At 36.5% G+C, this 16,673-nt stretch overlaps 1 protein-coding gene across 21 annotated transcripts in view; it reads right to left on the reverse strand.

Moving 5' to 3' along the window:
- Nucleotides 1-16,673, reverse strand: part of LOC139947974 (voltage-dependent calcium channel type A subunit alpha-1-like) — a 201,713-nt gene that overhangs the window by 84,474 nt on the left and 100,566 nt on the right. For 19 of the 21 annotated variants that reach the window (XM_071945898.1, XM_071945888.1, XM_071945886.1 and 16 more), the window contains 8 exons: nt 14,735-14,856; nt 14,014-14,181; nt 13,264-13,460; nt 12,744-12,847; nt 11,939-12,111; nt 7,957-8,055; nt 2,233-2,463; nt 415-527 (listed from right to left, as the gene is read on the reverse strand). In XM_071945898.1, coding sequence (XP_071801999.1) covers nt 415-527; nt 2,233-2,463; nt 7,957-8,055; nt 11,939-12,111; nt 12,744-12,847; nt 13,264-13,460; nt 14,014-14,181; nt 14,735-14,856 — 1,207 coding nt within the window. The remainder of the gene's footprint in view (nt 1-414; nt 528-2,232; nt 2,464-7,956; nt 8,056-11,938; nt 12,112-12,743; nt 12,848-13,263; nt 13,461-14,013; nt 14,182-14,734; nt 14,857-16,673) is intronic. The other 2 variants (XM_071945893.1, XM_071945897.1) reach the window with 2 other exon arrangements.

A 16,673-nucleotide genomic window follows, 5' to 3' on the forward strand; every position in this document is an offset into this window, starting at 1 on the left:
ATGTATTACAAGGTTAATTGGCTGACTGCTTGTTTGTTTGTTTAGATGATCTTCTTGTCAAGGGAACTCGGCAAACCCCCACAAGGGGATTAAAACGCCAAGCTGGCAAGAGCCAATCTCTCTCATACATACATTGTACATTGGTTTTACGTCTATGATTATGAATTGCACAAATCAAGAAATTGTGATTCAGTTACTACTTGTAGACGACAGTACTTATTCTAGTCATTGTGAATTGTAGTTAGCTTGGTAGGATTCGAACATTGGTTAAGTTTGTGATTATAAATTGCACAAATCAAGAAATTGTTTTTCAGTAATCAGAAGACAAATTGAAATAGTGAAATCAGCAATTAGCTTGGTAGGATTCGAAACCCGGTGGCATGCTAATGTGATTGATGTCACTTGATAACTCACCAAGCAGTCAAACTTATTGAAGGCAGACTTGAAGTAGGTTTGAGGGCCAAGACCGTAAATCTTTATCGCCATCTCAGTGATGAAGATACCCAAGAAAACATACTCCGCACGTGCTGTGAAAAAAAAAAAAAAAAAATTGCTTAAGTTGCAGATTACACAGGACAGAACATCAATCTCATAGACCCATTGCATATGACGTCACACTCTTAAAAAGGAGGCAGATCATTGGACAATAGCTGTTCTCTGTGCGTAAAAACGTGAGCGTGACCTCAGCGTACCTGTAGCGTTTAAGCGTTATGCAAGGGGGAGCTATTGATTTATTACACAGAACTCGCCTCTGAACATTGCGTGTAATTTTGGGTCAACTCTCTTTTGTGCATGTTTGCATACGATTTTGACACCCAAATTGACACCCAGGATAGGCACATGTGAGTACGCTGCACGTATTGCAAAGGGTCTATACTACCGTTGATCTGTTTTTCTTTCAGAAATATACAGAATAGATCTTCAGTTAAAGGCAGTGGACACTATTAGTAATTACTCAAAATAATTATCACCATAAAAACCTCACTTGGTAACGAGTAATAGGGAGAGGTTGATAGTATAAAACATTGTGAGAAACGGCTCCCTCTGAAGTGACATCGTTTTCAAGAAAGAAGTAATTTTCCACGAACTTGATTTTGAGACCTCAAGTTTAGAATTTGAGGTCTCGAAATCAAACATCTGAAAGCACACAACTTCATATGACAAGGTTATTTTTTCTTTCATAGTTATCTCGCAACTCTGACGACCAATTGAGCTCAAACTTTCACAAGTTTGTTATTTTATGCATATGTTGAGATACACTAAATGAGAAGACTAGTGTTTGACAGTTACCAATAGTGTCCATTGTCTTTAACTCAATGTAGCACTTCTTTCTTTCCCCAACAAAATTCTTGAGAAACCCATATAAGATGTTTTCTCTCCAATTAGACTGGCACATGTTCAAATAGTGAATGTTTCTCATTACACAAGTCAATGAACCAGATGCTTGGTGTCTGTCAAGCAAGGTTAAGTTCTGGGCTCAATTTCATGGAGCTGCTAAGCACGAAAATTGGCTTAGCATGAAATTTCTTCCTCGATAAAAAACAGGATTACCAACAAAATTTACATTTGTTGATGAACTTGTTTCCCGAGGTGGAGCCAAGGGAACTACATTGTAGTTTGTCAACTTTCAACACTTAATTAAATCATGTTCTATTTGTCTTACTATACCTCATACTGCTCTAACCAAATCTCTTCTTAAAACTAGATTTATGTATGTCACTAGTTTTCAGGGACTAATTTAGCTGTGTCTGTTTTTGTTTCATTTGTTTTTGGTTTACTGCGCCTTGAAACACCCAGCAGGGTGGATATCTGCGCATTACAAGTCTTTTTTATTGTTATTATTAGTTTGGCATTATTGAGCTTAGGAAAACATATATTGACATTTATGCATGTTGTCACCTTTTAAGCAAGGGCCATGTTTGCGCAAGTGCAATACACCTATGTGACAGTTCTACGAGTGCTTTTGTAAAGCGCAGGCATTGTAAACCACTGCACATGCGATAGTGTACTTATTCTGCGCATTTAACCAGTGTAACTGTTGTACACATGCAAAAGTATACTATGCATGCGTATTTAACCTTTGCATGAAGTCTGGCATTTACACTTGTTTTATAGCATCACATGATGGTGAATAGACCAGTGAGAGTTCGGTACTTGATCATGAAAACATATGAGGTTAAGTAACAGTGGATAATTCTATTTAGCATTAACTGTAAGCAGTTATAAACTTACTAAGAAAATCATCCAGCCAAGTTGGTTGCTCGTAGTGCTCAATGGCGACGCAGACCGTGTTCAGAAACACCAGAATGATGACTAGCCAATAAAACGCCTGCGTTTTGACCATGTGACGTACGGTGAATCGTAATCTCTTCTCTCGTTGCCGTAGCCACAAACACTGCTTCCGTTTCTGCTTGGATTTCTCTGGTTTGTTAGATTTGTGGGAATCGGTTAGTTTGGCTTTATCTATGGGTTACATTAATGCGGTGGTTGATGAAGGGGTTAGATTGGTGGAAATCGTGGTAAGCATGGGAAAATGTTATTTGTGGTTTAAAAAGGTTAAGCACACAAGCGTGACCGGTTTGTTTAAGATTAGTAGGTCAAATCGGGAGAGAAAAAAAAGAAAAAAAAACTATATTACTAAATATAATCTAGGTAGAAATGTATGATGTGTTGACAACTACTTACTGGAATAACTGGTTTGATTAGTAAACAGTTAAAACACTACACAGCTCATGTGTTTGTATGACAACACTTACACCAAGAAGGGTTACAGGGGAATAAACAAATTTCCCTAATCGTCGACACTTGCTAAAAAATTAGTTGAATTAGTTTCACAAAAACTGGTTAATGACCTGATGTTTCGATTCTAGCAGAGTATTTCTCTAAGTAAGTCTGTGGATGTTTGTGTTCTGTGTCTTTTTGTGTGTTTTTTGTACAAAAAGTACCCAAACCCTTTAGAGATAAATTATCTGTTGTAAAATCCATGTGCTTGTTTCAATTTAGTGCAATGAACTAGACTCAGCAACTTAAAGCAAGGCAGTGGACACTATTAGTCAACATAATTATTAGCATAAAACCTTTCTTGGTAGCGAGTATTGGGGGCGGTTTATAGTATAACATGGTCTCTGAAATGGCGTAGTTTTCAACAAAGAAGTAATTTTCCACGAATTTGATTTCGAGACTCAGATTTAGAATTTGAGGTCTTGAAATCAAGCATCTGAAAGCACACAACTGCGTGTGACAAGGGTGTTTTTTTTCTTTCATTATTATCTCGCAACTTCGACAACCGATTGAACTCAAATTTTCATAAGTTGGTTATTTTATGCATTTGTTGAGATACACCAAGTGAGAAGATTGGTCTTTGACAATTACCGATAATGATTATCTTTAAGGTATAAGTTATCTGTTGTATAATCCATATATGTTTGTTTCAATTTAGTGCAATGAACTAGACTCAGCAACTTAAATGTTTCAGCAACATTCATTTAAAATTTATAGCCGTTATAGTTGAAGGTTTCTTTGTGAGACCAGGGTTCAGCCATAGGCTAGTTACTTTAATGCTTGGTTGTTATTTTTTTAACGCAGGCTTGTTTTTTATCTGTTAATGGCGACTTGGGTACGTGCAATTATCAACGACGACTATGGAGTAAGGTTCTGGCTTGCTGAACACAAAGGCTGATGTTAAGAATTCAAAATGACAATTAGGCGAGAATTTTGTTTGGAATTACGACTCTCCTCTTGGAAAATTAGTTTATTTGGGTCAACTTGAAGAACAGTTATGGACAGTTTGTTTATTTTTTAGTGTAATTATTGCATAACTCAGGATGCTTTTGTGAATAATGGATGAGATAAGGAGGGGTTTATTAAGGATGAGGTATTAGCGAGGGAAGTTTAAGGAGATGTAGATTTTACGTTCCCTTTTGTGGGGATAGGGTGAGGAATTAAAGGGATGCTGGTAAGTGGGATGGGGGGAAGGGTCTGTCTGCCTGGTGGGTGTGGTGGGGTTTTGAGGGGAAAGGGTCCAGGCATTGACGGGACGGATAATGAGTGGTGTGGGGGGTTAGGATTAGGGGACTGAAGGAATGGGCGGGGGATAGAATCTGGGGATTGTTGGGGGATGTTCAGTTGAATGAAGGGATGGATGGTGAGTGGTATGGGGGATAGGGTCTGCCTAGTGGGTTTGGTGGGGTTTTTAGTGGAAATGGTCCAGGCATTGACGGGACGGATAATGGGTGGTGTGGGAGTTAGGACTAGGGGACTGAAGGAATGGGTGGGGGATAGAGTCTGGGGATTAAAAGGATTGGTGGGGGATATGGTCAGGAGATTGAAAGAATGGGTGTTGAGTGTAGTGCTGGGCGAATAGTGAAATTTTGTTATTCGGATACCGCTGGCCAACTATCCGAAATTAACCGGATATTCGAATAGCTTTTTCGCCGCAAGAGGGCGCTATTTAAAAAAAAAAAATCTTTTTTTTTTTTTTTTTTTGCCGCTAGAGTTTGTGAATGAGATCTTATGGGCGGATTGATATTAGTTTTAGACAGTGTCACTCGGTTCATTCATAAAAATGACCGGATCTAATTTAAAGATGGCGATTTGCTTTTTGTTTTGATTGTGATTGACTCTACGTGAAGGAAAACTTTTGTAATCTTTGAACAAATTACGTGTGAAATGTCATTGTTTTAACTCTTCACGGAGGTGAGCATAGTTAAATACATAATTTATGCTGTTTTATGCTGTCTTTTAATAGAAGTCTCATAAGAATTCAGACAAAACATTCATATCAGTTGTCGCCCGACGTCCGCGGATATTCGGATATTAAAGAATATCCGGTTACTCGGTTGTAATTACATAATTATCCGGTTTGTAAATAGGTATTCGCGCCCTATGCGGATATCCGGTTAAGAAAAAAAAGGCATTCGCGGTTACGGATAGGAAAACCTATTCGCCATTAACCGGATATTCAAATAATTCGCCCAGGCCTAGTTGGGGGATAGGGTCATGGAAGGGACTGAGGAAAAGAGGCATTAGCAGGAGGGATCACACACTATAAGACTCTCACTTGATTAACTGGTGTCAAAGGGCGTGATTTGTTATAATGTTATTTCAGATGTTTTTTTAGCAGAAATGACAGCAAAAAGTGGTTAATTAACCCAATGTATGTTAGTCACTATAAACATCAGGATGAACTATGAAGTAATGTTTAAGTTGGAGGATCAAACAACTTGGCTGCTGGCTACAAAGTCAATTTTCCCCTTAAGATTTTACAGATTCAAGAAATCAAATTTTGGCCAATTAGGTGTTCACACTGACTTGCTCCACATTGAGAGTACAAATTCAAAAATTAGAAGAGTAAAATTGTCACGAATCTCTGTTTTGAGGGAGGTTTTACAAAATATTTAACCGTTCTCTTTTCAATTAAGGACAGTAAAGTAGTTCCCCACGATGACAGAAATGTTTCTGAATTTCAATAAAAATAAAGTAGTATTTTAAATCCAAAATGAATAGATTCATTACCAATCTAGTTCAAACTATTGTGCGACAAGGTTATTTCACATCATTCACAAATATCAATTGTAGATTTTGTTAGCGATATGCCATTTGTCACCAGTAAGCGGCCACCACATTAACAAGCAAACCATCTGTAAACCAAGCAGGATTTCCAAAGTTGCCTACCTTGTTCATGAAATAGAAACCAAACATTATAAATCGTTGGTATCGAAAATGAGTTTTCACCAAGCACATTATCAAAGTGAAAAAAACGAATTTTTAAAAAGGTTTGATAATGCATTATAAGCAACCTCACACCTAGCAATATTTATCCGTCCAATTATTTAACACCAAGGTGATATTTTTCGTTAATTTACCTCGACTACACTTTACACCTGCTTCTAGTATGACACGCATATTGCATGCACTAAAGACTTCCTCGACATTCAATACTCTCCCTAATTCAACTTCAATATAGATTCACATCACATGCTTAGGAGCTATGAAGTACAATATGTAATCTAGCGAAAACGCTACTGTAAAGTAGCTACTGTACAATGCACAGCTTGTTTCTTTTGGATGTACTTTAAATTGAAATAGGTCAAGTTATGAGGGGGGCGAATTATCGCATTCAGGTTTTTTCCCCCGATCTGTAAGACGACTTACTGACTCGCAAAAAAAAAAAAAATACTGACACTGACAAAGATGTTTTTGTTTTTTTTTCCCCGAGAAGGAAAGATTGCTCAAAGTCGATCAGTTGCTTCGCAATCATAATAACAGATTGAGAAGATAATTCCAATTTAGAGTTACCATGGCGATACATGTTACCACGGTAACCATACCCAGGCCAGCTTGCATACCATGACATGTATGTATGACTGTGTGCTATGTGTTCAAGCTACACAAATTACCTACTGTACATGTACATGATATATACAGGAGTGATATTCAACCCTAAACTATAAACAGCAAATTTGGCCAGGGCTTCTATTTCCTCCCTTTATGATATTGGAGAAAATAATAACTTGTATAATTTATATGAAGATGAATAACAGTTCTTGCTATGATTATGATGAAAAAGCATAACACAGGCATGATACTCGGGGGGGGGGAAAAAGTAGAAACATTTTATTGCGTACAAGGGCCAACCTTACATGTACTCATGGTGTTGGCTCTAACAGACTTTTCAGGTTTATCAATCAAAGTATGAATTCTAACTTTTTCCGAGGGCAAAAAAAATGAAATTTGGCTAGGAAAAAAACGTGCCTGATAAAATTACATAATGATTTGAACAAAGTGTCTGCGAATAGGGGAAAACTTTGGTTCAATTATTGGGTAAAGATAAATTACGGGAAATTTTGAGGATCATAAAATTGAATTGTTCATGAGGCAGTGCCCTCTAAGTTAAATCTTTTTCTACCTCCATGGTTCAATTAAAACTAAATCTTCAAATTTTTTAATTATAGAAAAACAATCATTGCCTGTGAATGCCATTGCAGATGAGCATAAAACACACAATTTATTTGCTTTATGAAATGAGATTGTGGAAAAAGCAAGATGAGAGTGGACCAAAAAATGGTCGCTTGCGACTTTCTGTAAGAAAGCGAGATGAGGTGGAGAGAAATTATGGAATCGTTAGTACAAAGACATTGACAGTAAATGTTAAACACTAATGACTTGATTCAAGGTCAGATTGGAGGGCAAAGGTCAAGGGTCAGTGGGGCCCAATTTCATAATGCCTGTAAACGGTTGCTTAGAAAAGATAGGTTACCAGCCAAACACCGTTATGATACAATCGCTTTGACTGGTACTCCGGTCTTTACTTGCTTAGCTAAGAAATTTAATGAGCAGAATTTCTCTGCTAACAGCTTATTAAATTGGGCCCTAGAAGCAGCAGACTTCAATTAGAACTTATGGGGTGAATATTTTACTCAGGATTTATTTTTGGATACTTTTTTTTATGCCCCTTCCACCTCGAAAAAAATAAGGGATAAAATAGAATAAAGGGACATATAATAACCAACAGAATACCAAGGTTAGGGCTTATTTGGGATAAATTTGACCCCCAGATCCCAGGTTTGCAAAGACAGCGACAAGCAGGTTCTTGGGATGGGTGGGTATTACTTTAATTCACAGTCCAAAAAGAGACTAATATTTCATTTTTTACATACATGCCAGACCAGACAGAACCTTGCGACCAAAAGCTTGTCTAGTTACAACCTCTTCTTTACAGTGACACTGACACAAAGTGCATGAACGATAATATAGTAAGCACGACACCAGACCAAAGATTGCAGGTCGAGTTTTTCAAACAAGACGTCCACCTAGCAACACAGAAACACAAGAAGAATTTGACGACGAGCGGATGTGGGATGTTTGCAGAGAGACAGAAGAAAAGACTTTTTTGGTTAGATGAGAATGATTAGTAGACATGAAGACACCCTTTTGATTTGACCATCTCATCCATACCTATATCTTCAAGATCAAAACTATCCTCAATTGTATCGATGGCTCTCCCATTCCCCAGACTCAGTTCTCTTTGATGCATAGCAGCGGCACGCCGACGAGCTAGGAAAGAGTCAATACAGAAAACGGAAAAGAAAAAAAAAAGAAACAAGCGGTGTACAATCACATGCAGTGCAAAATGAAGCTCATTCCAGTTATGATATATTGAATGAAAACAAATCAGAGATTAATCTAACCAATGAAGGGGTGGGTGCAAGGGAATACTAACACCAATCACACCAAGTACGTGTCCAGTCTTCTGAGCATGTGCACAGTATATAATGCTAATACCTAGCATCACAAACTGCCTTGCTCACTGGACACGAATGTGACACGATTTTACTGTGACATTTTTGTTTCTGATGAAAATTTTGAACTCCAACATTCACAGCACACGTACATGTACATACAAAAAGTAAAGTGAAATGTGAATGTTTTCAACGATCTTAAAACAGTTTCATCTTTTCAAAAAGGAACGTTTGATCAGAGAATTTTTTTCTCCAAGGACAAATTCTATCTCGTCAATTTTGACTTCACTTCAAATTAGGGATCAGGCCAGCAACTTCCCAATTTATACCTTCGTTAAGATAAACCTCTGACACACACAAATATTGCAGGCAAATATCTTGGTACAGGTAGTGCTGCACATCAACACAAACACAAAAGATACATTTCGCGGTTCATAAGAACATGCCAAATTTGAAGTCTGTCATTTTGGCTCTCTTGGACGTTGGACTTTGTAATTAAGTCTAGACTATCACTCAGGGAATATCTACAGGGGTAAAGGTCATCATTGCACTGAATATTCATTATATGCTGTAATTAATGTTAATTTATGCAGGTTTTACATCTAATCAGTCCAGTAGTTTAAGTTCATGTTAATTTAGTCTTGATTCGTGTTTTGACTTGTTAAAAAATGCTAGCTCTTATTTTTTGCCGATTTCACTCATCATAATTATGGGCAAGGCAGCTTTTAGTTTTACAGATTTAATCTAGACGGGGATGTCATAATTGTAAAAAAAAAAGAAGAGAAGCAAACGAAAAAGTCTGGCACAGGTTAACAAAAAAACAGCAACGAGCAAAGAAATTGATTCTCAAATCCAAATCATTGATACTGAATGGCCCCTTTAACAAGAAGAATCGTGGGGATTATTTGTCATGTATGGGTACACAGAAATAGATAATACATAATGCCCGTTATTCTTGAGAGGCAATCTATGACCATTAGAGTATCAACTAATCATTTTAGTTGATGGAACATACATCCAATGCTCCTCATTTTAAACTGAACGTTTCTTGTCTCCAAAATGAACAAAAAGAGAAAAACTATCAGCCAGTTTTGCTTTTAAATATTCTAGAAAAAAAAAATGTTGTAATTTAATGTTCTGCATGCTAGTTTTTTTGCAATAATTATATGAAATATTGCTTTCATGACCACGATCGACTGTGAGTGCGACTGCCCCAGTCATATTTCGCTTTGAGGGAATTAATTAATGCATGAAAACAACCTAGACGTGACGTTCGCGTCCCTGATTATGACATCATAACTGGGCCTCATGCAGTGGTACCCTGCAGTTCACCGGTTCCAGCATATGGACCTCTTAATAGTTAATAGGATGCAAATGGCTGGTGCGATACGACCAATCCCACCATGGGGGCAGCCAGGCAAATCACTCTGAAATAACTCATAGTGGCAGATCGGTTTCTGAAAACATCTGTACCGCGAGTTAACGTTTAATAACTTTCTCTATCAAGAGATGGATTCAGACAAATGTAAAAGGAGTTCTTTCGTGACCTACATATTGCTGCTTGTGTCTAGTTCCCTTTTGAAAATGAACCAGACTATTATGATGCTTTTTAATATGGCTTCATCAAGGAAACAAGCTTTGTCTTGTGTTAAATTCCAACATTTTAAATTTTCAACAGGCTGACATGAAACTGGGAATCATTAGGAACACAACATATGCATAGTTAACCCTCCTACTATTGGTGACATTAATCTGTGAGTTGACATTTGCAACCATTCAATTGCATGGTAAAAGTTTTGTAAATGTGTGTACCCGACTGTGTACTGTAGATGCATTCAGGACATAATTTGTTATTGCAATGTGGCATAATGTAGTTTATACATGTCCCACAGTGGATTATTGGTCAGACAGTAGGAGGGTTAAACCTATTAAATTTAAATATTAATTTATCAGCAGTAACAGCACTTCAAACAGAGCTATTAGTCAAAATAGACTTTCTAACAACTTTACTCCCAAATCCCTTTTGTGAATCTAATCCATGATTTTAAGTTCTTGTTTATCTTCATGATTTTTTTCAAAAAGTTTCAGTTGAGTAAAAGTATCGGTGTCAACAAAGTAAATTGGAACTTTTTGACGACAGTTAAACAAACAAAAATGAAGAAATAATAGTCATGCCTTAGGTCTAAAAGAAATAAGCAATTTTTTTCTTCACATTAAAATGAACATCAGACTAAAAAAAAGATTTGAAACAAATTTGATTTCAACTCAAGGATAAATTAATCAACATAAATCGTGTTCTGAACTTTTGAAATTGAAAACAAAACTTAAAAGGGTACGAATACAGTTCATAACAAAAACTTCTTGAACTAAAAATATCATGGAATTGTAATTCACTGATCAATTTTGCATGTTACCTTAAAAGACCAACTATTAATGGCAATTAATTTGCAACATTTCAATAAAAAAAACTTTGAAACCATGCTAATGAGATCAAATAGAACATGCCATGATGTGTTAAATGAAACCATAAAACAAGCCGTTTGTAGAGAACTGAGTCCGTTATTTGTCAACATTTTCAGAACTTGACACCTGATGAAGTGTGCTTGTGATTGTCCCATGCATAGTCAACTCATACCAGACATGTAGACAGTGTAGAGGACTTAGGGGTTTGACTTGAAATAATTAAGAACGAAGTGGACTTGTGGTTGACCAAAGTTTGGGTAGACTTGTTGATGATGCTATCACCTTAATCCAATGCCCAATTTCTTAGAACTTCTTAAGCACAAAAAGAAGCAAAGCACAGCAAGATTCGCTAATGGTTACCAGTGAAACTACCATATCACATGTACATTTTGTGACTGGTATCCTGTTTATTTTTGCTAAGCAGGAACATGTTAAGCAGAATTCTCTGCTTAAGCAGCTCTTTAAATTTAGGCGCGGTTCTTTCACGACTTTGCATTAGTACAATCATGTTTTGTAACTTGAAGAATTGGACTCAGATGTGAACTTTGACCTTTGTGACTCTGACTTTGACTTTATGAAACAACAATCAGACACAAACCTGACACAAACTGGTTACATAGGGTTCCCAGAGCTTTAAACAGAAAACTTTAACTGTAGACTTGATCTCAGAAATTAGTACTTAAATTCCCCTTAGTTTATAATAAAATAACAGCCTTGGCTTTGATGTTTGAAGTCGGCTGGCAACTTCAAAGAGATCTTTTAAAGCAGGAGTCTCCGACCAAAGAATGGTCTTCATTATTTATATTAAAAAAGATGGATTTCAACTATTAGACTTTTTTATACTCGGATGTTGTAGGTCAGGGGCTTTAACACTTACAATTGTTAATATTGGTAATAATGTTCTAAACATACATGTATAGAAGGCACACAGATTTCTCAGGGAGTATTTTAACGATTTTACACTATCGGGGTCGTAAACAACAAACAACAAAGTTATTAAAAATCTAATGAATAATTATTGATAATGAATGAATAAAAATGGAAACACCAAATCCAAAAATTAAAAATAGATGCTTAATGTCAACGACCTAAAATAACATCATGAAGTGGCTCCTATAAGGAGAAAAGAAACAATGAACTGGATATAAACGCATCTCAAGATGTGGTTTGAGAACACTGAATGAAACAATAACGACACACATTTTCAAATCTGCAGTTTGACCTTTGACACTTACCTTCTATAGTTGCTCTTTCTTCCTCCGAGGTGGCGTTATCGTTCAGCATGACCTCTTCTGCTTTGCATATCCATTCTAGGTAACCATTAAGTTCCTTATCCAGCTGCTGCTGCCGTCTAAGTTTCAGAAATTCTCGTCTGTTTTCTACCCGTTCTCTCTCTTTTGCAAACTCTCTGTATAACGGAAAAAGTTAAACTGTTTAATAGCCACACTGGTCAATAACATCTGTGAAAGTTTGGACTTGTGTTGTCAGGAGAAGGTAGTGAAAAACCGTGCACAATGTTCAGCATCTTAATAAGGTAAACATACATTGTCCTTACTTTTGGTTGTGCCAAACAAAATCAGCTGTTCAGATTCCGAATCAGATGCAGTTTTCTTAATTACAAATGCATACCAAGGAAAAATATGTTACAAGAAAATAATGGTTCTAGCATGAACTTCATAATCAGTTAAGCTGATGGGACATAAAGCTGTTGGTTCCTTGTATTGTGTAACGCATGTAAAAGAGCCCAGTGCTCTTATCGAAAAGAGAAGAGGTTCGCCCCGGTGTTCCTGGCTGTGGCTGCTGAATGTGCTTCTGAAAGTTTGAATATACTCAGTCAGTTTCTTGAGTACCTTGTTTGGTAGATACGTGCGCTACATAAGACTCATTATTATTATTAATATTATTAAGCTTTCAAATCATGTGTAGTCTGTATCTTCTACTGCACCAAATCAAGACTCTAAGGCAACATAGTCTGGTACCATTGTTATTAACCAACATATGTATTCCTTTCTGTTACAGTACTCAAGGAGTCAGACTTACCCACTCAAGACTCCAAGGATAAGGTTCAACATGAAGAAAGAGCCTAAGATTATAAGAGGTATAAAGTATATCCAGACAAAGTACGGTCCTTCTGCATCACTACACTGTAAATATAAAAACAAACAAGAAATAGACTTAGATGTTGCAAATTGCTTATATTACCAACCAAAGGGACCAGGGGTCGACTTCACAAAGGATTATGACTAGTTAGGAGATGTTAAAAACCAAAGGCTAGTCCGAAGTTAGGACGAGTAACTCGTCCTTACCTCGAGATAAGACTAATCTTAACTCTCTGATAGGATTCAAACTGCCTCTAGCTACCGAGCAATCTCGGTGGTCTAGATGGTAAGACACGGCTCTAGAATTCCAAGGGTCGATGGTTTGAATCCTTCCCAAGTAATATGCCTGTGACTTTTTTCAAAGGGCTCAGGAAAGTACCCGAGTATAATGCTTAAACACATCAGTGTTTATATATGGGTAAACCAAAATTAATAAAATATTTATCTGCTTTCATACTTACATAATACATAATATCGGTCCAGCCTTCCATTGTGATACACTGAAAAACAGTTAGCATAGCAAATATCATATTGTCAAAGTTGGTAATTCCAAAGTTGGGACCCAGCCAGTATTCATCGCAAACTTCCTTTCCTGGAACACACGGTCTGCCGTTTCCACACACTTGGGGTTCCTCTCCCTCTTTGACTGCCATTACACCTGAATAAGAGTCAAAGAAAGACAATTTTAGATTCAATGAAAACAATCAAATCTGTTGCCCCTGATCTTGGCCTTGGTGCCCCTTTACGAAAAGCTCCACACATTTTCCTTTTAAAGTGTTTGTAAAATTCAAAATTCATCTTATTCTATAACAGACAACAATCCTTCAAGGCACTGGACACTATTGGTAATTACTCAAAACAATTGTTAGCAGAAACACTTCTTTTGGTAACAAGCAAAGGAGAGCCTTTGATAGTATAAAACATTGTGAGAAACTGCTCCCTCTGAAGTAACATAGTTTTTGAGAAAAAAAGTAATTTTCCACATATTATAAACAGCTTTCCTATACTCATTACCAACTAAGTTTTTATGCTAACAAGTTGTTTAAGTAATTATCAAAAGCATCCATTGCCAATTTTAAAGTCATAGAATTTCGAGAAGTCCTATTTCCTGAATTTTCACCAACAATGTATCCTTGATGCACTATAAGAAAATCTAAAAGCAAAAATATAAGAAATACAAAAATTCACGCTGAAATTTGTGCAAGACTTACCTGTGCTTTTGTTGTTTGCATCGGCAATAAAGCATGTACTGTGGAATTTACCCTGGAAGAATTCCATGCCAGTGATGGCAAAGATGATAATGACAAATAAAATGAGGAGACCAATTTGTAGGAGGGGAGCCATGGCTTTAAGGATAGCTTTAAGGACAACTTGCAAACCTGAAAAGAAAGAAGACAATTAATAATCACTGCCCAGAAGATTCGTGTGTACATCATGAAAGATTCAGGTTTGTTTTTATTAGAGCTTATTGATGAAACATTCTGTAGACACAAATAGTTGTTTACAGAACAAACAAAACTTTTTTTAAATGTTCTAACGTAAAAGTGAAAAGGGCTTTGTAAAAATGTCAAACCTTGAGTTTTGACGTTTGGTTCAGAATAGTTTTGAAAATCAAATGAAATTATGTTTATACAATCAAAATATTGCTATTTAATAATTTCTGGTTGAAATCCCACTTTAATAGCGTTTAAAAAAAAAGTTAACCTGATGGGGCCTTAGATTCCCCTGGGGTTAATTACTTGAAAAATAATCACATTTTAACACAGAGTTATTACGTACAAAATTAGTGATTAAAGTTTTAACCATTGAGAATAAAAATAGTTAAAGTGTTAATTATCTAAATTTTCCTTTTTCCATTTATATACAAAACAATGTGCTTCTCCTGGTGCTTGTTTCATCACGTCGTCATGGTTACTGCAAGTCACAACTTACTTGGGATGCCTGAAACTAATTTCAGGGGTCGAAGTACTCTGATTGCACGAAGGGTTCGCAGATCTGGGGCCGAACTGCTTCCCTCTGTAGTGTCTGCCAGAGCTCCTATGTATGATATAAATCTGCAGCGACACCAAGAGGGGTTGGGGAGGGGGGAGACAAAGGAAGGGGGTGATTAGTTTGGAGGTCCATGGCTGGGAAACAGATTGTTATGTTACTCGTTTGTGTTGTTTGTTTTGAAACGTAATTAAAAAAGGAGTTCATGCAAGATATCTGCACTCGTCAACATTTAAAGTTAGTTCGTTTAGTCTGCACTTAATTTACCAAAATATGTGAATAGAGGTTTTAAAAGGTATCGTGTGTCACAGTTTTTTTTTGCCAAAGTCATGTTGATTGATTGGTTCTTGGTAGTTGGTCTTCTGAAAGTTCCGTGGGTAACTTGACAAGGAGGTCAGAAGAGCATCGACTAATTTGGTTTTGCACTGTTGTTGTTGTTTAAGATGTTATGTTTATTTGTAAAACTATCAAAAAAGATACAATAAAGGTCAGCTGAACACATAGTCTACTTGTACTGAGAAAACAGACCAAAACTGTTTACAGTATTTTCACAAGATAGCCCAATCCATTCCTATTTAGTGTTTAAGAAAAGCGGGTCAGCATCTCTGGCCGCAGCATTCACGAGCGGACACTAACCCCTAAATGAAACCAAGAAACGATTCATGCATGAATGGTTTCGCAGGTTCAAGTGTTCTTATGGATTTCTAATCAACAGCTGGGCATTTCAGACGAAATAGTTATTGGTAAAGCAATTAAAGCAATCGCACAACATCGGTAAACAGTATTGTCCAAAGGCCCACACTTCGTGTAGCACAACTTATATAAAATAACAAAATCTGTGAAAATTTAGGCCCAATCGATCATCGGAGTCGGGAGAAAATAACGGGGAAAGCCACCCTTGTTTCCGCACGTTTCGCCGTGTCATGACATGTATTAAAAATAAATCTGTTATTCTCGATAGGCCCTATTAATCCAGAATTGATTTAATTGTTTTAATGTTTTCTCAAAAAGTAAAGCATTTCATGGAATAATATTTCAACGGAAGTCTTTCACCATCACCTAAATTATTTGTAAATCTGTAAACTTTTAATATTTGTTCTGTTCAGAACATGTCCAATGGCTTTAAGGTGTTTTGGTTAAAAAAATAATGATCACAAAGTTGATACATTGTTAAAACAATTTGACAGTTTTACACAAAAGTTATGATGTATACCCGGTACAACATTTAAAGAATTTAACAGTTTTTGGTTTTACTAGTCGAAAAACAACAATACAACCTAAAGACGATAAACACACAATAAAGACACTAACTGACAACAACTTCAATGTACCTAAGAAACATTGTCATAATTGCGATTATCATAACCCTCCATTCTCTCTGACTGTCGGGAGGATGGAGGGTTACAATTATCGCAACTAGGTTAGATTTTTAAACACTGTTGTTGTATTAATTGAATGAGTACAGTTAGAATATCCATAATAATTTTCCATCAAAAAAAGACTTACTTGGGAAACCTGAGACTAACTTAAGAGGTCTTAAGACCCGAACTGCTCTAAAAGCAGGTTGATCAAAAGATGGCATGAGAATGCTCAAGGTACTGATCAATGATGAGATGAAATTACAAAGTGACGAAGCATGAAGGCAGGCAGGCAAAGAAAAGACGGGAAAAGCCACAGAGGGAAACAACATAAATTAGCAAAAAGAAAAACCATTGTAGGGTAAAATGAAATAGCTCAGTATTTCTTGCTTTAAATTGATTGATTTTATCAGCCAATATCTTTGCATTATTGTCCTATTTTGAAACAAAGTAGTTCAGTGACTCATCATCATTATTCATAACCTGCATGTTTAATAAAATATTATTAGACCTTTTAATGTTAT

This window comes from Asterias amurensis, chromosome 15 (assembly GCF_032118995.1).
Source record: "Asterias amurensis chromosome 15, ASM3211899v1".
In the NCBI taxonomy this organism is placed as follows: Eukaryota; Metazoa; Echinodermata; class Asteroidea; order Forcipulatida; family Asteriidae; genus Asterias; species Asterias amurensis.